General features: G+C 43.5%; 1 protein-coding gene across 1 annotated transcript in view; it reads left to right on the top strand.

The window, feature by feature from the left end:
* The window catches only part of RAD23B (RAD23 nucleotide excision repair protein B), a 40,270-nt gene extending 16,830 nt beyond the window's left edge, over positions 1–23,440 (top strand). Inside the window, exons 5-10 of the mRNA XM_075410547.1 lie at positions 1,483–1,538; positions 5,525–5,652; positions 18,011–18,134; positions 19,283–19,410; positions 19,805–19,981; positions 21,803–23,440. Of these exons, the coding sequence (XP_075266662.1) occupies positions 1,483–1,538; positions 5,525–5,652; positions 18,011–18,134; positions 19,283–19,410; positions 19,805–19,981; positions 21,803–21,916 (727 nt within the window). The 3' untranslated portion in view covers positions 21,917–23,440. The remainder of the gene's footprint in view (positions 1–1,482; positions 1,539–5,524; positions 5,653–18,010; positions 18,135–19,282; positions 19,411–19,804; positions 19,982–21,802) is intronic.
* The last annotated feature ends 727 nt before the right edge of the window (positions 23,441–24,167 follow it).

Genomic DNA, 24,167 nt, shown 5'->3' on the forward strand with positions numbered 1-24,167 from the left:
GATCCATCCAGGAACTGGCTGCAAACATGCACTGAACCTGGTAGGTAGTCCCTAGATCCCCTGGTCACCCAGTTGCCTCGTTCATGGACACACAGACAGATTTCTCCACTGGCTGGTTGAGACCTATGACCTTACCAGGAGCTGACACCCAGACATTACAGTCTTACCAACAGCTTCTCTTTCAGACCTCCCAGTCTCTCCAGCAGCTGCCTCTGACTTAGAGCCATTCAATACCCGGCTCTCAAGCCTCTTACCTTGCTCACTGTAGTCAAGCTTGATGCTTGCTGGGGATTGCACATGCCAATGTATGCATCATAGAATATGCATGCACTGTAGTCTCTCCAGTTGCCAACATCGCAGCCGCATGGACCCCTGTGGTCCCTTCTTCAGTTGCTGGCACTGAGACTTCCACAGTGTCTGGTGTCTGCAGTTGCTGACTCTGCAGATGGGTTTATCCCTCTGACTCGTGGTTCCCTGCCCAGTTGTGGGCACTTAGACTGCCATACAGACATGTACATACATGTAGCATACATGTAGCATAGAGAGACCCCCCAGCATGAAAAATAGTTAGAAAAGGAATTTAATTAGGAGGCAAGATGGACTGGTGATCAGGTGCAGGGCATGGCCAGGCAAGTGCTGTTTACATGTGTCTGGCCCTTTCTCTGCTTTTTTCACTCTCTTCACCCACACTTTTCATCTTGTGGGGTGCCTTGATGCTTCCATTTCCCTGCCTTTGATTCTGCCCCTAGATATCCCATAATAAGTCTTGCACAATCCCAAAAGGCTTTTTCGTGGCACCCCATGGTGAGTTGCACCACCCTGTAGGCAGTAATACCCTTGGTCTGTAAGGACACCTGGAGAGCCTCTCCTGTTGACCCGTCGGAGATGTCACCCCGAGACCAAGGGCCTGGGAGGAGCCAGGAAAGGGGCACCCTTGGCTCTGACTGGAGTTAACTGGGGTTCCTCTGCCTGATGTTGTGCCTCTGTATTCGTTGGTGTTCATGGAGGCGAGCCTTTAATCCTGTAATTTAATAGCATTAGTAACTTGTGATGGAGCAATTGCAAATGTTAGCAGTTTTTATTACTAGGAGAGTAGGATACTGAGATTTTAGTAAGTGCTTGCCGCTGACCTCCTTGGGTCCTCATCGAGGTCAAACTGGTGACTATGGAGAAGTAGTCAGTGAGACTGCTGTGTGCTTTTCAGAATCCAAGCACGCAGATGGCTAATCCCTAAGCAGATGGGCAAGAGCCAAACTTTTGGGGGGTAGGGGGGAAGGTTGACCTGCAAGTGTTAAAAACGGTAGCATTGTAAGTTTGTAAAATCTGGTGTCAGTATAAGATCAAGAGAGCACTTTGGAAAGCTTTGTTGGTTTTCTATATACAAAAGGGGCTATTAGAGTTACAGCTGCTGCTGCTTTTTTTGAAAAACAGGAAGTTTTCCAAAGTTTTGTAATTACCATTGCACTTGTCTTCATCTTACAGTACAACAGGTGATACATCTCGATCAAATCTTTTTGAGGATGCTATAAGTGCACTTGGTAAGTGGAGTGTTTTTTTAATGTAGACGTTATTTTGGTGCAGCAGAAACAAATGACGGATTAGCAGATATTGGCATTCTCTTCTGTATCTGTCATGGTTAAAGTTATAATCAAAGTACTCTTCTCTAAGACCTGAAGTTGGTATCTTAGAACCAGCATCAAGAACTTCTTTACTGAAGAATATTTCACTTCATTTATTTTTATTGTGTTAAAGGAAGATCCTTATTGTTTCTGGGGGTTTTTCCCCCATTTGCCATAATTTCTCTTCTAACTATTCAGTTTCAAGTGGCTTGGGTGGAAGGTTGGATGTAAATATGTATATGCGTTTCTTTTCACCTTTGCTTCCCAGTGTGCAGTTGTGATAATATGGCTGATTTATTATTCACTGGTTCCAGCTTTGACAGTATTGTCTTTTGACACATTTAGACTAGCTAAATTCACCAAATCTGCTGCTCTCTGGGTTGAGGAGTGAATGCCTCTATATACTTACAGTCAATTCACTTTTCTTGTGACAGTTTAAATGTCTTTGTTTCTCAGTGGAATAAACAGGGTAAAACCAATAGAAAGTTCTGCCCCTCATTTATGCTGATTCTGGTGGCTAGGAAATTGATAGGCAAACCCACAACTCCTTACTCCTACTTAAATTTTTTGGAGGGGAATAAAGTGTAGCAAATTATGGCACAGAAATAAGGGGAAGCTGGATTTTTTATTTTGTCTTATCTCTGCAAACATTAAGTTGCAACTTGGTACAAAACATTAAACTAATTAAAGAGTTTCTCATACATTTTTGTGCAGGAGTGTATGTATATATTGGAGGCAAGTGTGATTAAGTAGCCCAAGCTGATTTAGGAGCAGCAGTAATGTTTTACTGGTATTGGTGGGAGCCACCAGGTTTAGTTCTGTCTAACTGCAGCTTAGGTATTATGTTATGACATACTGTTTAAGTCTAAAGAAATGTATGAGCTGAAATATCTGATAGATGCTGTAGGAGAAAACCGGCCAAGTTCTGTTACGTTTTTGAAGTGATTACTGCTGCCAAAGATGTTGAAAGTTTCATTAACCATTCATTGTACCTTAGTGGCCAAGGTGTGGACATCACAAATACTCAGGTTAACAATGATGACCAAGAAGTTGAATTAAAGTAGTGGTCTTTATTCACTTATCTTCAGAACTGAAAAAAACCACCTCCTTTCAATGTAGCAGGAGAGCATCAGCTCGTTATCCATTTTATGTAAAAGTTCTTTGATTGGTATCTGATACAGTAAACCCCTGTGTCCCTAACAGTTTGGAAGTAACAGGCATTAAGTGTAATTTCCTGGATAAGCAATACTGCAAGGGTTATATGCCAAAAAAATTTTCAAAGGCAGTAGTCATGAAGTCTGTGATTCTTTTTCTTCAGAAACTGTCTTAAAAGGAATTTGCTTGCACAAATTCACGTAGTATGCTTTTACATCCTAGGTAGGATCCTAGGCATCTTCTTTCTGTGACTTCTCAATTACGCTGTCTGAAGATAATTTACTTCCCTTTAAAAATGGGGATTGGTTTCTACTGAATTGCTTTTGTTTTCAGTTAGGTATGCTGACTGAAAACTGACATGGCTTTATGTCCTACATAGAGTGCCCTGTGCAACCGTATCATTCACTGGAGCAGCCTAAGCTTTCTTTAGGGGATGGGACAACAATTCTTGTAGGGAATGTGATGAACTGGATTTGAAAGTTAATCTATCTTTAAAATGTTATTTGAAAGACAAAAGCAAAGAGCAGAATCAGTTCAGCATTGACCTCATAAGCATTCACAGTAGCACTATGTAGAGATAGGCCTGACTCTGTATCATGACATTTCTGGTGTGCAGTTCCTGGATTACTATTCTTGGTCTTTTACAATTCGTGTAAGTAGACAGTATATGGAGTAGATGTGCCTACATTCTCAGTAATCGTTTCCTTCTTTGGCTATTGATTATGGCTGATGTAGCAATCTGTCTAGAGCAAGTCGACCTTCTTGTATCTTCTTTTTCTGTACCAAATCTCTCATACTGTTGTAGTCTCTACCTAGCTCACACTGAAAAAGCACTACAGAAATGCTTAAGTAGTAACTAATTGGATCAAAAGCTGTTCTGTCTTCTGTTTACCTGGATTAGTTTGTTAGCAATAGTAAAGGTAAACTAGTGAAATCACCATGTTTGGACAATTGTTGGCTTAGATTTTTTGTTTTTCTGAAGATATGTACAGAAATACATATGTTTAGAGCGAAGTTTAGGTGATGGGGGTTTTTTGTGTCTTTGAAAAAATGAAGGTAGATGTAAAATGATTGATCTTGTAGCTGTATATGAAGACACAAACTTACCATTCCTTAAACTCAGGTTGGTACTATTATTTTGAAGTCTGAACAACAAATAGTCAAATTAGTCAAGGGTTGTAAATTGATTATTTATCTTTATGCATAATGCAAAAGTGTCCTTGGGCTGGGCCTGTTTTTTATTTGTTCTGGAGTATATTGCCCTCGGTCATACATCGCCTGATTATTTAGAAGCATTCTTTAAAAATCAAGCAATGTGGTTATGTTAATGTTGGCTTTAGTTAAATACCTTCTCCCTAAGGGAAAATAAATTTCATATTTTCTTTGGTTCTTTTAAGTGTGACTTGCTTGTCTTAACAGAGTAGCTGTAGCAGTATTTTTTCCTCTACAATTTTAAATCTATTGTGTTTTATGGTGACTGTTAATGAAGTAACTCTCCTGCCACTAACCAGCTTGCTGGTGTTAGAGTCAGTAGTAGGGTTCCACTGAGATCAGGAATACCTTTATCGAAGGAAGGAAATGCTATTTTAATGCCTGGGTTTGGGGTTTTTTTTTTCTGTTTTTGCATGGGAAGATAGTCTTTAAGATGTGAAACGCTGGAACGGGTTGCCCAGAGAGGTAGTGGAGGCCCCATCCCTGGAAACATTCAAGACCAGGTTGGACAGGGCTCTGAGCAACCTGATCTAGTTAGTGGTGTCCCTGCTTGCTGTGGCGGGGATGGACTAGATGACCTCTAGGGGTCCCTTCCAACTCTAAACTTTCTATGATTCTATGTTGCTCTGTTACGATTTATAGTAGAATACTTATTTTTTTGGATTGTTAAACCTGCTTTAAGGAAGAGAAATAAATTGGATTATGAAAAGAGATAACAATTTTCCCCACAATACCATTAGTGTAGTGATCAGTTGTCCTTAAATTGCTGCATATATAGTGTGTGCACTCTTTTGTCTTGATAGCTGCAGGTGTGGGCCAGTTTTATTCCATTTATGCTGTAAGAGGTGGGGGATTTGATGTGATGGAAGTCTAGTCAAATATATGTGAATTAAATGAGAGAACTTGTTCTCCTGAACCCTCAATGAGGTCTTGAGTGACTTTCCTAGATATAACTTCAAGTGTTCTGCCAGATTGAGTTGGTCCATGTTAAGTGATTAAATGACTTTGGTTATCATCCCCAGCATGTAGCAAAGTACAGTTGTAACTTGGTCATCGCTATTTGTCATCTCTCTAACCATAGCGTAGTGTAAAGTCTTCATTTGGAAAAACTTCAATGGCTAACAGTTTGACAGGCAAATTTCTGCCTAGAAAGCTGAATTTCCAAACCTACACTGCAGGAGACTTTTCTTGATTACATCAGGAATTGAATATTAAGTGTGGGGATGCCCTTGACTTTAGATGAAGGCATAGAGAGGGAATATTACTTCAGTTGTGAGTACAGAAGTGTCACAAGTGCTGCTTTGTTCAGTAGAATTTTTTATTGTGTTCATTACCCTCTACTATTCCAGTCAAATGCATAATGAAACCACCAGAATATATTTAGAGTTAAAGCAACAGAACCACGGCAAGTTTAATATGAGCTATTCTTTACTCTTCAATGAACGCCTCAAATTTGGGTAGAAATGGAATTTATATGTTGGAATTTTTCTGTACTTTTATGCCTTATTCCCTTAAAATGGTCATCATGTTACTTCTAGTGACAGGTCAGTCCTATGAGAATATGGTGACTGAGATCATGTCAATGGGCTATGAACGAGAACAAGTAATTGCGGCGCTGAGAGCCAGCTTCAACAATCCTGACAGAGCAGTGGAATACCTTTTAATGGTGAGCAGTTTATTTTACCTACATTCTGTTCTTTCACTTTTTATTTCGTCCTCACTAAAGAATTTTAACTTTTGATTTACTTGTTATTTGATTACTTTTATTATTTTTTATCCAGTCAGTGGAAGTAATACATGTTCATAGATGAACAGTATCTCTAAGTAGAACATCTGGAAGGCTGAGATTTGGTTTTGATGTGTTACAGTGTTTCGGTTTCGGCTGCCGCCGGCAACAAAATCGCCACGCGGCCGCCCCTCCCCCCGCCGGCGTGCGGAGGAGAATGGAAAGAAACAGGCAGAAAACTGGTGGGTCGGGATAAGGGCAGTTTAACAGAACAGCAAACAGAGGGAAAACAGGAACAACAACGATACAAATAAGGAGAAAACACAACCACGAACCGTACAACAGCCGCTCTCCCGAAACCGGACCGGCGCTGCGCCCGCCCAAGCCGCGAGTCCGTTCCCGCCGCGCCGCCCCCCTCACCGGAACCCAGCGTGACGTCACATGGTATGGAATACTGGGCTCTGTTTGGCCAGGTGGGGTCAGCCCCCACCCCCCGGCTGTGCCCCTTCCTGGAGTCCGGTGAAAATTAACCCTGTTCTGGCCAAACCCAGGACATTATCCACCCCTTATTCCATACCATCTACGTCATGCCCAGGTCCCCCACTGTCCGGTTGATCACCACCACTTCTCCTGTCTCCAGATATCATTCCTTTAGTCTATGGATCATCACTCTAAAGTGTCCATTGAGTTCATTTAATCCATGACTTCAGGCTCCATCTGTCGTTATGGTCTTCCGTGGCAGGGGAGGTGATGTGTGGTGATGGGTGGTCACTTGCTGCATCCGGAGCTCACGGCTGATGTATCTGGTGTGGCCCGTGCCCACAGTCTGCAGGAGATGTTGATCTTGATGAAGTTGCTGGATGCCAGTTGTTGAAAACCAGGTCCAGTTCCATCATCGCTGTGCTCTGCTAGGTTTTCATCGAAAAAGTCCATCCTTCTTTAATCTGGACGATTCTTACTATGCTACTACTGGTACAAAATATAACAATTATAACAGTGATAACAGACAGTGACAGGGTTATTTAACAACTAACTTTATACAATTTATTTATGGACTATTCTCGCCCAAAATTAAATCCCCATGAGGTACACATCGGACTTCCCCATCCTTCCGCATTACCCACCAGGTACACCCAGGTCCTTGAGCAAAAGCAATCCCGCGGACGGGCTTGCCTTTGCCCGAGGCAGGACTGACCCAAACCGTCTTCCCTAACATGTTCCGCATGTGCACTACAGGGACTTTATCCCCTTCTACTGGGCGCTGAGGTTTTGACTGGGCAGGACCAGCCCGGTTGGTGGACCCTCTGGTGTTAACCAACCAGGTGGCCTTTGCTAAATGGGTATCCCAATTTTTGAAAGTCCCACCCCCCATTGCCCTCAAAGTGGTTTTTAGCAGCCCATTGTAACGTTCAATCTTTCCAGAGGCTGGTGCATGGTAGGGGATGTGATACACCCACTCAATACCGTGTTCTTTGGCCCAGGTGTCTATGAGGCTGTTGCGAAAGTGAGTCCCATTGTCCGACTCGATTCTTTCGGGAGTGCCATGTCGCCACAGGACTTGTTTTTCCAGGCCCAGGATGGTATTCCGGGCGGTGGCATGGGGCACAGGGTAGGTTTCCAGCCATCCGGTGGTGGCCTCCACCATTGTGAGCACATAGCGCTTGCCTTGGCGGGTTTGTGGCAGTGTGATGTAGTCAATCTGCCAAGCCTCCCCATATTTATATTTTAGCCATCGTCCTCCATACCACTGAGGCTTTACCCGCTTAGCTTGCTTGATTGCAGCGCATGTCTCACATTCATGGATAACCTGTGCAATAGTGTCCATGGTCAAGTCCACCCCTCGGTCACGAGCCCATCTGTATGTCGCGTCTCTTCCTTGGTGGCCCGAGGTGTCATGGGCCCACCGAGCTATAAAGAGTTCACCCTTATGTTGCCAGTCCAGATCCACCTGAGCCACTTCAGTCTTAGCAGCCTGATCTACCTGGTGGTTGTTTTGATGTTCTTCAGTGGCCCGACTCTTAGGGACGTGGGCGTCCACGTGACGGACTTTTACAGCCAACTGCTCTAGCCGGGCAGCAATATCTTGCCACAATGGGGCAGCCCAGATAGGTTTGCCTCTGCGCTGCCAGTTGTTCTTCTTCCATTGCTGCAGCCACCCCCACAAGGCATTGGCCACCATCCAAGAGTCAGTGTAAAGATAGAGCACTGGCCACTTCTCTCGACTGGCAATGTCTAAAGCCAGCTGGATGGCTTTCACCTCTGCAAACTGGCTGGACTCACCTTCTCCCTCGGCAGTTTCCGCGACTTGTCGTGTAGGGCTCCATACAGCAGCCTTCCACCTCCGCTGCTTCCCCACAATGCGACAGGACCCATCCGTGAACAGGGCATACTGTTTCTTATCTTCTGGCAGCTGGTTATACAGTGGGGCCTCTTCAGCACGTGTCACCTCCTCCTCTGGCGATGCTCCAAAATCTTTGCCTTCTGGCCAGTCCATGATTACCTCCAGAATTCCTGGGCGACTGGGGTTTCCCATTCGAGCACGCTGGGTGATCAGAGCGACCCACTTACTCCACGTAGCATCGGTGGCATGATGCGTAGAGGGGACCCTCTCTTTGAACATCCAGCCCAGGACCGGCAATCGTGGTGCTAGGAGGAGCTGTGCTTCAGTGCCGACCACTTCTGAAGCAGCTCGAACGCCTTCATATGCTGCCAGAATCTCTTTTTCAGTGGGAGTATAGCGGGCCTCGGATCCTTTGTATCCCCGGCTCCAGAACCCCAGGGGTCGACCTCGAGTCTCCCCTGGTGCTTTCTGCCAGAGACTCCAGGTTGGGCCATTCTCCCCGGCTGCGGTGTAGAGCACGTTTTTAACATCTTGCCCTGACCGGACTGGACCAAGGGCTACGGCATGAACTATCTCCCGTTTAATCTGTTCAAATGCCTGTCGTTGCTCAGGGCCCCATTCAAAATCATTCTTCTTCCGGGTCACGTGGTACAGAGGACTTACAATCTGGCTATAATTTGGGATGTGCATCCTCCAAAAACCCACAACACCCAGGAAGGCCTGTGCTTCCTTTTTGCTGGTTGGTGGAGACATAGCTGCTATTTTGTTGATGACATCCATTGGGATTTGACGGCGCCCATCCTGCCATTTTATTCCCAAAAACTGGATCTCTTGCGCAGGTCCCTTTACTTCGCTTAATGGCGAAACCGGCTTTCAGAAGGATCTGAACTATTTTCTCCCCTTTCTCGAAAACCTCCTCCGCTGTGTCGCCCCATATAATGATGTCATCGATGTACTGCAGATGTTCTGGGGCTTCACCCTTTTCCAGTGCAGTCTGGATTAGTCCATGGCAAATGGTGGGACTGTGTTTCCACCCCTGGGGCAGTCGATTCCAGGTGTACTGGATGCCCCTCCAGGTGAAAGCAAACTGTGGCCTGCACTCTGCTGCCAAAGGGATGGAGAAGAATGCATTAGCGATGTCAATTGTAGCGTACCACTTGGCTGCCTTTGACTCCAGCTGATATTGAAGTTCTAGCATGTCTGGCACGGCAGCACTCAGTGGTGGTGTGACTTCATTCAGGCCACGGTAGTCTATTGTCAGTCTCCACTCTCCAGTAGATTTTCTCACTGGCCATATGGGACTATTAAAGGGTGAGCGAGTTTTGGTGATCACTCCTTGACTCTCCAGCTGGCGGATCAGCTGATGAATGGGGAGAAGGGAGTCTCGGTTGGTACGATACTGTCGCCGGTGCACCGTTGTGGTCGCGATGGGTACCTGTTGTTCTTCAACCCTCAGCAACCCCACAACGGAAGGATCCTCCGAGAGACCAGGCAAAATGGACAGCTGTTTAATTTCTTCCGTCTCCACAGCAGCTATGCCAAAAGCCCACCGATACCCCTTTGGGTCCTTGAAATAGCCTCTCCTAAGATAGTCTATCCCAAGGATGCACGGAGCCTCGGGGCCAGTTACAATGGGGTGCTTCTGCCAGTCCTGCCCAGTGAGGCTCACTTCAGCCTCCAGTAGACTCAGCTCTTGGGACCCCCCTGTCACTCCAGAAATGCAAATGGACTCTGACCCTTTGAACTCTGATGGCATTAAAGTACACTGTGCACCAGTGTCCACTAGAGCTTTATACTCTTGTGGATCTGACGTGCCAGGCCACCGAATCCACACCGTCCAATAGACACGGTTGTCCCTTTCCTCCACCTGGCTGGAGGCAGGGCCCCTCTAATCCTCGTCAGAGAAATTGCTGCTCACCTGCTGTAAAAATGACTTGGAGGTCCCCTCCAGAGGATCGGAATCAAGGTCGAACTGTCTACCTGGTCTGGAGAGCTGGCTTTTGGAAACTGGAGCGGCATTTTTCCTAACAGAGTCCCCTTTTGTGATTGTTTTACCTCGCAACTCACGTACTCGTGCCTCTAGACTTGAGGTGGGTTTTCCATCCCACTTCCTCATGTCCTCTCCGTGGTCACGCAGGTAAAACCACAGGGTGCCTCGGGGTGTATAGCCTCTGTATTCCCTCTCCTGAGCAGGGAAACGCTTGCCCCTAATAGCTGAGACACTGGCCCGTACAGGTGGCGAGTAGGACATGTTCTCTTTGATTTGCCGCACCTCCCGGGCCAGTTTCTCCACAGCTGAGACAAGGGAGGAAGAGAGACTTTCCTCATATTGGCGGAGTCTGACAGCCACCTCGTCCACTGTTGGTGTGTCTTTACCTTTCCAGTTTACAACTGCCAGTGAGTTGGCATGCGAGGAGGGTGCACTCCGCACAAACTTCCTCCACATGGATTGTGAGCACTGGAGTTCATCTGGGTCTGTAGGTACCTGCTCATCGTCTGTGTCACAGTAAACCAGCTCCCGCACAGCCAATTCCCTCAAGTACTGAATACCCCTTTCCATATTGGTCCACTTGCCAGGATAGCATACAAAATCGTCACTGAAGGGATACCTCTCCCTCACACCTGACAGAAGTCTCCTCCAGAGGCTGAGGACTTGTTCCTTTTTTCCCAATGGCCTTGTCAATGCCCCCATCCCTGGCCAGGGATCCCAGCTGCTTGGCTTCCTTGCCCTCTAACTCCAAGCTGCTGGCCCCGTTATCCCAGCACCGCAGCAGCCAGGTGGCAATGTGCTCTCCTGGATGGCGGCTGAAATCTTTCCGCATGTCTCGCAGCTCGCCCAGGGACAGGGACCGGGTGATGATCTCTGTCTCTATCTCCCGTGATGACCCTGGCTCATCGTCATCCCTCCTGGAGCGATCTGCTCTCTTTGCATCTTTCTTTAGTTTTACGGGGGCGACTGCTACCTGCACAGGTTGGTCATTGGGCTCAGTCACTGTGTCTGTGGCTGGAGCTGGGGCTGGAGCAGCTGCTGTGTCCGCTGGGGAAACCGAGGCAGACCCTGCAGCTGTGGCTGCAGCAGCGGTGGTGCCTGTCGGGGGGGGGGCTGGGACTGCCTGCTGGGCTGGAGGGGCTGCAGGGCCGGCTGGGGGGGCAGCGCCAGTTGCAGCGCCTGCCGCTTCGCTTCCCCCCCTTTCCCCTTTAAGGCACTGAACAGTGTTGAACAGGGCTCGGTAGGCGTGGGCCAGACCCCAGCACATTGTGGTGATCTGTGTCTCTCTGGAATTCCCAGGGTGGCAGCACACTTTTTTCAGATATTTTACCAGATTGTCCGGATTCTGTATTTGTTCAGGGGTGAGTTTAAAACACACCGCAGGTGCCCACTGCTCTAGACATCTGCCCATGCTGTCCCACACACCCAGCCACTCACAGCTATCCAGCCCCGGGGCAGGTCTCTGCACGATGTTCTTAACGACTTGCTTAACCCTAAACAAAACCTGCAACCCATTCAGGAGGCATAACAAAAGGAGAGTGCTGCCCTGAGCATCCCACGGGTACTCGAAATTCTCAAAAGCAGTTAGGACCAGCCTGAGGGAGAGAGGGGGGGGGGGCGAAAGAGTGGGGGAAGGTATCCCCTTCGGTTTTCCCCACAGACTGGGTTTGATTATTAACAAAATCTAAGACATAGGATCCGAGGTACGGAAATGACCGCAGTGCCGCATGCAAATAAAAGACTAATTTCATGCACAGTGATGTTATCATATCATAAGTCGATATCGTACAGTACAGCAAAATCATCATCCTGATCTTCTTTCCCGAGGTAACAAACAGCACGGCGGCAAACACATACAGCAAGTAAGGATTTACGTAGCAGAGATATTTGATCAAAGTCAGAAACATTTTTACCGGCGACTATTTTAACACAGAAAAATGCGTATAACAAAATTTAACAAAATGTAAGAAAGCAGTTTTAACACCCGCTGCTCAGCCCTGCCGTTATCCCCGCCCCACGTTGGGCGCCAATTAAATGTTTCGGTTTCGGCTGCCGCCGGCAACAAAATCGCCACGCGGCCGCCCCTCCCCCCGCCGGCGTGCGGAGGAGAATGGAAAGAAACAGGCAGAAAACTGGTGGGTCGGGATAAGGGCAGTTTAACAGAACAGCAAACAGAGGGAAAACAGGAACAACAACGATACAAATAAGGAGAAAACACAACCACGAACCGTACAACAGCCGCTCTCCCGAAACCGGACCGGCGCTGCGCCCGCCCAAGCCGCGAGTCCGTTCCCGCCGCGCCGCCCCCCCCACCGGAACCCAGCGTGACGTCACATGGTATGGAATACTGGGCTCTGTTTGGCCAGGTGGGGTCAGCCCCCACCCCCCGGCTGTGCCCCTTCCTGGAGTCCGGTGAAAATTAACCCTGTTCTGGCCAAACCCAGGACATACAGGAAATATGAAGTCATCCCTAGCTACCTGTGTCACTTCTTTGCTTTTATTCTTTGTGGATATGCATGGATATATATGTAAAGTATACCCAGCTACAGTGACAGTTTCAACTGCCCATGGCTGGCTCAAGGAATGATTTTGTGTCACAGCTTAGTGACAGCATCAGCTGTATTTTAGTATTAATATCTATCACAAAGGCATTTTTTTGAGTTCCAGTTCATTGTTTTTTACTAATAATGCACAATGTTCTTAAAGTGTGCTTAATTTAACTGTTATGTTAATTTAAGCAGTGTTTTGGAGAAGGTATGGTTTGGAGGGTGAAATAAACTTCACTGACATGAGAGCAAATAGAAGGGTAGCTTCATGTTAATGGAAATCTTGTGAATTGTTTTAGGGGCTTTTTTTTTTTTTTTACTTCTCATTGTATACCTTAATCTGACATGTGAACTGTAACCAACAGACAACCTGTCTGGGAGCGTGTTGCTGAATCAGTATTTCCAGTGCATTGAGTTTTCATTCTAGCATATTATTTTTTCCCTGATTTGGTTTTCCCTTTTTCCAGATCTGTGCTTTATTAAAATCTTGAAGGCGGGTATCGTGAACCAGTCCTTGCAAAATATATGCAGATTGAATTTCTGATGGATTGATAAGAAAACTGTCATCTTTACCTCCTGTTACAAAACTTTCCTTTTGTTAATGAAATTTTGCTTCAGTAGTTACAACTACAAGTCATTGGTGTGCTTGCTACTTACACTATTAATCCCAAGACTCTATAACCTGCAGTTTTTAAACAGATGACAGATGTTCTAAGTACATAAATATAAGACGTTCAGTTCTCCTGGTATTAGGCCAATGAAATGTGATAAATACTGTCTTGCCCTAAGGGTGAAATCAGTAGCTCCCATCTATCTGCCATAACTCTGGAATCTCAAATGTCTGGAATCTCAAACATTTGTTTTTCATGCCTTAAATATGTTGATTTTACTGTGCATTTAATATGTACATATGCCGTAAATCAAATACCTCCTGTGTTGGGCTTGCTGTGCAGGTGCCAGTCATGTACAGTGTGCAGTTGTTGCACACTCTGTTTGGTGTTTTCCTGCTCTAGCTTGTTTCTGTTCAGGAAGTCCTGAGTAGAAATAGAGCATCCCTACAATGGAGTTCAACACATGGCACATCTGCCAAACAGATGAAGTCTGACTGGTCGGAGCAGTTCATTTCTACTCCTTCAGTAGGTCCTGTGTTAAAAATGGATCCTTCTGTTATGTAAGCTGCTCCATTCTGTTTCCTGTTGTGCTTTACTGAGAATATCTTTTCTTTGTTCTTCCTCTCCTTCCTACTGGAAAAGGGAGTGAAGAGGAACAGTGTTGTGCTTAGAGACCGTATTAGCTAGCAGACTTCAGTTTTCCTTCTAGAAGAATCTGTTGCTTCAAGTGGTCATTCTAACTGTTCTTGATCTGCTGGGGTATAAACATGTTCCTTATCATACTGCTGCATCAAAAAAGCTTCTCTTTAGGTGATACTGGTCCATTGATGACACAGTTCTTTGACTCCGTACTTTACCTGCCTCCAAACCATCATCACTGTTAGCTTTTATATGATCTGCAGGGTAGGATTAGGATGTTGAGAGCTGTAAGGGTATACCACTGTCCTGGTTTAAAGAATCAGTACACCAAAGGTACCTGTAAAGCGTTGGAAAGAAAATGTCAAGAAAGTATCTATGCTTAAAGCATAGCTGTTCCTTAAAAGAGCCCTGAAGATTCCACTTGTTGTCCATGGTTCAGATGACAAGCTGTTCAGTTTTCATGGCTTCGACGCTGAGGATCTAGGTGTAAATCCTTGACCTGTGATCATAAAAGGAGGTCTCGATTCCAAATGGCTGTTTCGTTTTCTGTGCCTCAGACTCATCTTTGGGGGCGTTAAGATACAGATGTCTTTTCAACCCAAGGATTTTCTAACCCTTAATTAGGAAGAAATGCTGTCTTTCCTCCATGTTATGGTTTGGCTGCGGCTGGCAACAAAAGCACCACGCGGCCGCCCCTCCCCTCGCCGGGATGCAGAGGAGAATGGAAAGAAACAGGCAGAAACTGGTGGGTCGGGATAAGGGCAGTTTAACAGAACAGCAAACAGAGGGAAACAGGAACAACAACGACACAGAAAAGGGGAATACACAAAACAAACCAGCAGAACAGAGCCTGCAGAACAGAACCGCTCTCCCGGACTAGACCGCGCCACGGCCGTGCGCTCCGCTCCCGAGCAGCGAGTGAGTTCCCTCCGCCCCGTTTCCCCCCCCCCCAACCCAGCGTGATGGCACATGGTATGGAAAGCACATGGTATGGAATACCCGGCTCTGTTTGGCCAGGTGGGGTCAGCCCCCCCGGCTGTGCCCTTCCTGGAGTCCAGTGAAAATTAACCCTGTCCTGGCCAAACCCGGGACACTCCAGCAACCAGACCATTGGCTAATGCCTCTTAGTTTGGAAATTTTTAGGAAACATTTCTTTACCAAGAGGGTGGTCAAATACTGAACAGGCTCCCTAGAGAGATGGTTGATGCCTGATGCCTATCAGTGTTTCAGAGGCATTTGAACAATGCCCTTAGTAACAGGCTTGAACTTTTGGTCAGCTGAGGAGCGGTCAGGCAGTTGGACTAGATGACTGTTGTTGTGGTTTAACCCAGCAGCTGAGCACCAGACAGCTGCTCGTCGGCAGCGAAGATCATGCAGCCACTGGCTCATTCCTCCCCCATGCCCAGTGGGATGGGGAAAAGAGTGGGGAAAGAAGCAGAATTCATGGGTTGAGATAAGAACTGTTTAATAAAACAACAGAAAAAGGACTACTACTAAAGAATATCCAAATACACAGCAGCTACACGCAATACTCTTTTTCTTACCGCGCAATGACTGGTTGTGTAGCCAGTTCCTGAGCAGCAATTGCAGAGCTTGCGGATTTCCCAGAGCTCAGGGATTTCACTGAACTTGACGAACTCATGAGAAAGATAGAGTTCCTACCCCCGACCAACCCTTGTTTATAAACTGAGCACAATGTCTATGGTATGGCATATTTCCATTGGCCAGCTTGGGCTAGCTGCCTGGCTACTCTCCCTCCTCCTCCCAGCCCCTGCATGCCTGCTCATTAGCTGAATGTGAGAAACTGAAAAAAACTCCTTGATTTCTTAACAACAACTGAAAACATCAGTGTATTATTACACAGTGTATTATTAACACAGCAGCTACTGTGAGGAAAATTAACTCTGTCCCAGCTGAAATGAGGAAGTCATTGTAGGTCCCTTCCAACTGGAACGATCCTGTTCTAAATGTGTATGTTCCTTGGCTGAGCCTGATGTGATTATTATTCTGTGGAGAACAGTGTCAGCTGAAAACTCCTCTGGTGCTAAACTAAACAGTGAACAATTGTTCGATTGACCATAAGGCAAAAATGGCCTTTTTGCTGGCCAAGAAATGTTTACATTCAGAATTAATTGTATGTCAGTTGCTGTCGTGCTTTAATCTGTTGGATAGCTGTGTGAGCAAGGTACGTACATCTCATTAGTCTTGTCTGATTACACTTGTACGTAGTCTCAGCTATTTGGAGAGTGATACTTCAACCTTGTAGTTAAGCATAAAGATGATGTTCAAGATGACAGATCATCTCTAAGTAAATTTGGTTGGACTAGTTTCCATACAGCTTCCATTCAAGAGCAAACTTAAGGTTTAAACAAGCATGTGCTCTTTTATCTGGGCACAGATTGCAATAACAACATATGCCTGTGAATAGGTCAAATCAACCAGTAATTTCATAAGATTAACCCCAGTTCCTCCATTATACTTAGATTCCCAGAAATGACTGATTTGATGGGAAAAGGTATTTAAGCAATGCTCTGAAAGGCACTCGTAAGAGAGAGTTACCTCAGTTATGTCATGAATGGCATTTTCTTCCCTCTCTGTGGAGGGCAGGATGTTCAGCAAGCTGACCAAGCCATATAATACTAATGAAGTGTTTGACAGGGAAAACTTGCATTTGTTCCTCTGAGTGGCAAACACGGATTTGATGATTAGGTGATTTATACCTTGATGTGCTTCTTACCTCACAAATAAGGCAAGGTTTTTCCTGAAGTACTGTCCAGTTCTCCCTTTGTAGATGTGGCCTTTCGATTAGCTATGTTTTTGTCCTTTTTGTTCAGCTATGGTGATGAACATATCATATGAAGAATGTGTTATAGCAGGATTTTTAATCTACATTACCTACCAGTGATTTCTGTGTTAGGTTTGCCAAACATCTTCATTGCCTGGTTACACTAAATTTCTGTGATTATTTCCATCCATCCTGTTGCTTATGCTTTGTGGTCCATGAACTGAAGGGTGCCGCCTTTATTTGAGGCATCTGAAATATTCAGGTAGACTAGTGCTGCTGCCTTCACTGACTTACCTGGGTTGAATATGCTGGAAGACTGTAAAAAAAATGGAATTTTGTGATGCCCTGGAAGCTAAGTGTTGTGAGATAGAGGATTCTGTGTAGTCTTGCCCCTTTGGGGTTGGATTTAACATCTCTCCTCCCACTGTTGCTCTGGGTGTAGCAGGATGTTTACTGCTCTGTGGAGTCTGCCTCTGTTGGGTTCCTGTCGGGAAGCTTCCTTTGACTGTACCACTGGGGCTTGTAGTCATACAGGAATCTTTCTTGGTGTCTGTTCTGTGCCAATGTGCCTAGGTTTCTGGGGTTCTGGGAGGACTATGGAAAGGAAAAATTTGGTGCAGGAGTTGAGTGACAGTGGGAAAAGCATGGTTAGGGTGGCATGTTTGAAGAATTGCCATGCAGGAGAAAGGAAATAGAGCAAGGTCTGTCTTGATTGTATAACCCGCACTCTAATTTACTGTAACTGATTTTTTTTTTTAGCTTTGTCAGTTTCACCCTCCTGAGCAATTCATTCCTCCATAAAGTTGTTGCGTATGGAAAATAAACAAAATGCAAGTTAACTGTTTTATTTTTAACATATAAGCTTTTTCACACTTAAGATACAAGAAATGACAGTTGTCACACTGTTGTGTTGAGGAAAGAGGTCCAAAGAGCCGTGTTCTTATATCTCTTCTTAATTTCTTGCCAGATTGTGTGGCATCTGTAATCTCAATGTTGACATTGTGTACTACAATTCTATTGCTGTTAGTTAACTTTGTTTGTGTAACACTAACATATTGTAACAGTATGTTTAGTTTGACTTTTTCACTTTTATCAGATATCTTGGAACAGGAGTCAAAGCAAGTATTTGTTTATGGAGTAAAATCTGTTTTAAGCTGATGCAGTGCATGCGTTACTACCTCACTATACAAACCACATATTTTTCCTGTCAAAAAATAAATTGTTCTTTTCACAGTATTCTCTTCCAGTTGTAAATGCATACCTGTGACAGCATCTTGCTTTGTGTTTGCAGTGAAAGCATTAATGTTTTTTCCTTCATTTTGAAAACTAAATAATGCATGGAGTATTTTAGCATTCTGTAGGTAATTGTGTGAACTATGGCTTTAGGGGATACCTGGAGATAATCAGGCTGTGGCTGAAACCCCTCAAACAGCAAGCACTGGTGCCTCTCAGTCTTCAGCAGTGGCAGCAGCAGTAGCAACTATACCTACAACTACTAGTTCATTAGGAGGTAAGAAATGTTATGTTTGAGAGGATGTGATAAAAGCATGCACTAAAGCATTCTCTGCTCCAGTGAATTTTAAGTTCCTGGTCTTATGAGCTGATCAAAACAAATTGGGTAAGAGCTGTAACATGGCAACTCCAAGTGGTACTTGCTTGGAACAAATAGCTTGTCGTATGTGGATATAGCTGAAATAATGCATGAAGTTTCTAAAAAATACTGTGAAATTGCACAATTACTTTGATTCAGTATTCTGGATTTCAATGTAAGACTGCAAGTGGGGGGTGGGTTGTGTTTTCTGTCACTTAAACACTGGCTTCCTACTTCTGTGGCTAAATGTGCGCTGTCAACTGTGACTATACTAATGCATTTACCACTTGGAAGGTCAAGTATCTAGGGAGAAACCTGCAATAAGGCCATGAAGTGTAGCACCTAAGAGACTTATCCATGACCTAGGACTCCTCACTCAGCAGTGCAGCACATGGACAGTGTGATTGGTGCCTGCTGAAGGAAGGTGTCTTGAAGGAAGATAAATACATAAAGGAAGCATAATCAAGGAGTAGGAAAGGTCTGTCTTAGGCTGTGGCAGAGATGGTGTTCAGGATGTAAGCCTTGATAGAGTCCAGAGTGTTAAACATACAGGTAGTAGTGACAGACATACACAACATCATCCATAAAGAGAGAATGGGTGGAATGGGATATTTTAGAGCGCTTTAGACACTGCTGCATTGAAGGCAGTACCTAGTGTAGGATGTATGGGAAGGCACGACTCACTTGAGAAGGGCAGAACTGGTGTATTGCAAGAGGTAGAGAACTCTGTTGCAGGCATAGAAAGAAGACCAGCTGGGTAGTTGTTTCTGAGTGAGGTTGCCTGGAGATGAGAAATAAAGAGAAAAGTGCTGGAGGTCAAGGACAGAGGGCTGTTGGATCTTAAGAGGAATCTGGGTGAAAAGAAAATGCATTGTTTAACCTTAGTATAAAGAACTCTTGCTTAAAGCCGAAGTAAGTTAGTGTGAGGAAGCAAGCTCTTCTGTTCCTCAGTGAGGGGTGTATTTTCCACTTTCATGTCCTGTTTGTATACATTTACAGTGTAGGTATGTATTTTATTAAGAATCTTGGTAGCTTTTTAAAAAGTATGTTTTCTTGCTGATTTTTAGGACATCCACTTGAGTTTTTACGAAATCAGCCTCAGTTCCAGCAGATGAGACAAATTATTCAGCAGAATCCTTCCCTGTTACCAGCATTGCTACAGCAGATTGGACGGGAGAACCCTCAGCTACTGCAGGTGAATCTTAAAACAACAAAATAATGCTGGTAATTTTGATTTAGCTGTACAAGAAAGGGATAGGTTGATGTTAACTGGGATAGCGTGTTAATAGCAGTTACAGTGTTGTATTGTTGGCTTTTCAGCAGTTGTTGCTGTACAGAACATATTTTCTATGACATTAGAAATGAGTCCGAGTATGTAAGAGATGCAGAGGGCATCAGGAAGAGGGAAGGGTCACTGCAATTGAACTGAAACATGAAATTGCATTTCTTATTGTTAGATTTAATCACTTTTCACTCATGCTTTTGACGACTTAATTCAGTGAAAATAAATATTCTGACTTGCCTGTTGGAGGGCTTAAACATGCTTTATTTCAATATATTTATTTATTTTATTCTCCCATGCATCACAGCAAATAAGCCAACACCAGGAACATTTTATTCATATGTTGAATGAGCCAGTTCTAGAGTCCCGCCAAGGTTTAAGTGGCAATGATGATGGTGCCAGCACTGGAGGAGTAGCAGAAGCTGGAAATGGTCATATGAACTACATTCAAGTAACACCGCAGGAAAAAGAAGCTATAGAAAGGGTGAGCCTTTCTTCTCTGAAGTGTTGCTTGACTGTTGCTGGAGGGTGTTGACTCTGGTGCCTGCTTAAGACATGCCTTAACTTAAACTTGCTTTGTTTATGCTCAGTAGTTCTGTGTAATTTTTGATACTTTGAATTTGATATTTCATAGCAGTTGTAGTCTTGTTTCAGATCACATTTTTTCTTGCTTAATAGCAATTGAGTCTAAAATTTCTTGAATCTGTCTTACTGAGAAGATGCAGGGCCTTTTAAGTGATCAGAGGCTGTCTGTAATAATTAATTGAATGGGTTTCTCTCAGGAGTGGGAACTCGGTCAGTAATTCCTCTTGCAAAAGCCTCAGACAGTACTGTTCTAGATCGTGCTGTGATAGGTTTCCAGGTAAAAGGTGTGTCTGCATAAGCACTGTTTGCAGAGTACTTGGATAGTAAGAGTTCTCACAGTTAAGTAGATTAGTTGAAGTTGCTACTTATCACAGTTATTTGTCTACCCATGAGAATTAGTTAATTACAGTTTCCTAAAAATATGGGTGAACGTGTCTATAAAAATATACTTGGGGGTGGTATATTACATTCATAAATACTGTGGGTAACACTGACTAAAAATGGATTTGCATAGAACAAATTGCAAAGACTTATGTCATACTGTGGTAGCAGTTTTGTATATCAAAGACACTGATTTTCAACTGGCAAAGCAAAAGTTTATGTAAGGATCATCAGGAAAAAAATTATTTTAATATAGGTGTCAATTCTCAAGGAAATTGACAATTAATAAAATTAGTCTAATAAGCCATTTGTCCATGTACTTCTTCACAGATCGTCCTCTAGTCTGCTGCATTTCCTTTTAAAACCATTTTATGTAGTAGAGCATTACCTCTACAGCCTGTTCTGAAACCGAACAGAGACCTGTATGCTTCTTCCCCTTGCCGTGAAAGACACACCTCAGCACTTAGGTGTCTTAGTAGTACAGCTGATATATTCACGCTGTTTGTAAGCGTGGAATTAAATCTAAGAATGGTTGATAAGGGATAATAGGGCATAGTTTCTCACAGGCATTTGATCTGTCCCATATATAAAATGCCTTGCAGGTGCTGTGAGGATTTTAAGAAAACTTCCAGGTAGTTCTATGTACTTGCCTTTGGCTAAAACAAAAAATGGTTTGCTGAATATTTTTAAGTGCAGGCTAAACCCATTTCCCTTGGCACAGTAATAAGCTCTTCTCTAGTATTATCTTCCACTGTTGTCATTGTGTCCCAGACATTAATTAGTTCCTTGACTTCTGAAAAAGATTGTTCTCAACTTACTTCTTATGGCTGTAATGTGTAGTCAATTTTTTAAAAAGTGGAAGTCCAGTTGGAACAATTGAAATTATGACAATGTGATGTGTTGGGCTACCTACTAGCGATCACAGGCTGGGAGCTTTTGTTCCAGGCAGCTTTAGTCAAAAATACTGAGCTTTGTATAATTAATAGTTTAAAATGGGCATTGTTTTGAAGCTTTGTTTATGCAGCAGTGCAATCTACCATTACTTCGTAACATGACTGTGACCCACCTCTGTTTAGTGACTTACTGTGGCAGTGAAAGAAAACTGATGTGTTTTATGGTGCTTTGCTAGAGTCATTCAAATCACTTTTTCAAGTGAGAATTCTGTTTACTAAAGACAGAGGCAACACCTTATTCTTTGCTCACTAAAGGCAGCATTGAGCTAGGCAGCAATGTTTGTTTCAAGAAGGCAGCAATTGCTTAAGTGGCATCTCAAGATGCTGGGTATACAAAGAAGCTTAATATACAAAATGTGCTTTCTAAATCTGTTTCTTTTCTGCAGCTAAAGGCATTAGGATTTCCTGAAGGACTTGTGATACAGGCGTATTTTGCTTGTGAGAAGAATGAAAACTTGGCTGCCAACTTTCTTCTACAACAGAACTTTGATGAAGACTGAGAGACATTTTTTAATTTCACACCTGACACCAGTTCATTACACTAACTCTGTTCACTGGATTGTCTGGGATATTTGGGGTTATATTCATAATACTTGGTGTATGGCATATGGGGAGTAGGGGAGAAGGCAATACAGGAAACAAAGCAAAGCAAACAGCAAGTGCGTCTGCTGTAAATTAGCAGACACAGAAAATGACACAGTGTAAAATAATATACAACCAAAAATCAGCTTCTGCAGATAATTAGTTTCTTCTATAAACTGTAGGTTAACTTTTTCTAGGTTTTCACTCTTACTGTACTAGTTCCAGCAATGTAGTGTAATGCCCTGCTTCATTTTCCTTTGTACTTAGCAGTGGTATTGGAAGTAGCCTGTGCTATCTGGATTCCATAATCTGTATTTCATGGCAGCACTGGATAGCAGCTTTATGAAGTCTAAGAGATCTGAGCAAATGTAAACATGAATGCCAAATATGGGTAGTTCTTTTGCTTTTTCATATGTGTTTCAGTAGTGCAGGAAACACAGTACTTAGTTCAATGCTGGATTAAAACAACATTGGCTTTTTTTTCTTCAAATGAAAAGCCATTTCAGTTAAAAGTGTCTTGATTATTGAGAAAGAGCACCCCTTCCTTTGCCCCCCTCGAATGATCTGAGAAGCTATATACATGCAGGTAAATTTATTATCCCATTTACATCTTTTTGGGAAAAATGATATCTAGTTACTGTTCACTTAGATATTACGTTGCAGTGTAAGTTTCAAAAGCAGTAAGTTGCATGTTTGGTTTTGTTATATGCGCTCTTGTGAATTGAATATTCTTTTTCTGCCAGCAAACAAAACACAAGCTTCATTTTTATTTGCTACAGTGAGACTTTTTCAAATCAAATTTCACCTTCCTACCTTTATTGAAGCAGCTTTTGCAGTACAGCTGTAAGCATCTGAAGATACTGGCATTCTGTTTGTTTGAGTAGATTGTAATGATCAAGCTATTTCTGTTTGGAAGTTTGGAGCTTACTTCTTGGTACCTACTTGTCATTTATTTTGTTTAGTCATCATAGAATGTAACAATCTTCCTTTTGACGCAGTTTTGCCCGTCATTGCAATGCTACCAATGAAAACCCATTTTAATTTAATCTAAAGCTATTATGTGCAAGATATCCTGCACACAGCTTGGGGATGTTTTGAGTTTTTGCTGTTGTACTCCAGTGGCCTGGATTACAAATTTATCTCTGCAGTAAACATTAAAATAGTATTGGTGGTACAGCACTGAGCTGTTGTACCGCAAATAATGTTAATGATTTAGTGGTGCAGCTCAAAAATTATTTTCTGCTTAGGTTGTCAATCAGTGGATTAACTATTTAACTGCTGCTTAAGCTCAAACTACAAGTCAAGTGTCTTGAGAAAAGAGAGCGAGAAAGACTGAAATGTTTGTATTTTGTGTTTTGTTTATTCATTGGTTGGCTGTAGTCTGTTAAATAATTATTTGCACCAAATAGTGAAATGTATTAAAGCTCTTTACTTTTCCTTTCTATCCGTAGACATCTGTGATGTTTTTCCAGGTAGTGAGTACTTCAATTATTCAAATTTTATTCTTTTAAAATTTCACAGCTGTGTAATGTCTAAGTGGTAGCGCGACCGAAATCTATCAGTAGGAGGTGTGATATCGCTAGTTAGAAAATAAGTCTTTCATAATGCTTTCATTTTAGTGAAGTTAACGTTCATACCCGAGTCATCCAGTAGACTTGAGCTAAATAGTACTCTCAGTATATTTATGGACTGGAAGAGGTGGGTTTTGATTTAACACTGTGCAGGCAAAAAGGGGCTACTTGTTATCTGTAAAAGGACCAGCTGCTAGGTACTTGAAAAATGCCAAATTAATACCGGGACTTCTTGAATGTACTTTACTACATAGCTAACACCTAACTAAGACAAAAGCTTCTAGTTTGTGGGAGTCTTCTGTACTGATGAAACTGATACCAGAAATAACCATTCCCTCTCTAGGACAATGGAAAGTAAAGCAAGAATTTCTGTGGGAATTTCAGTCTACTCCTTCCAGTTTTGATTCTGAAATGTTTACTTATTATAAATGTATTTGAATTAAAGACTGGTGAGCTTGTTCTTTGTAAAAAAAGTTTGGTCATTTGTAACTTTGTATGCTGATTGAGAGGTTTATAGCTGCTGTGGTTGAAACCTTACTAGTAATTCTGTTCCCATTTTTCAGCAGTGGGACACTTGTTATGTGACTTCTGATGAACA

This window comes from Opisthocomus hoazin, chromosome Z (genome assembly GCF_030867145.1).
Source record: "Opisthocomus hoazin isolate bOpiHoa1 chromosome Z, bOpiHoa1.hap1, whole genome shotgun sequence".
Taxonomy (NCBI): domain Eukaryota; kingdom Metazoa; phylum Chordata; class Aves; order Opisthocomiformes; family Opisthocomidae; genus Opisthocomus; species Opisthocomus hoazin.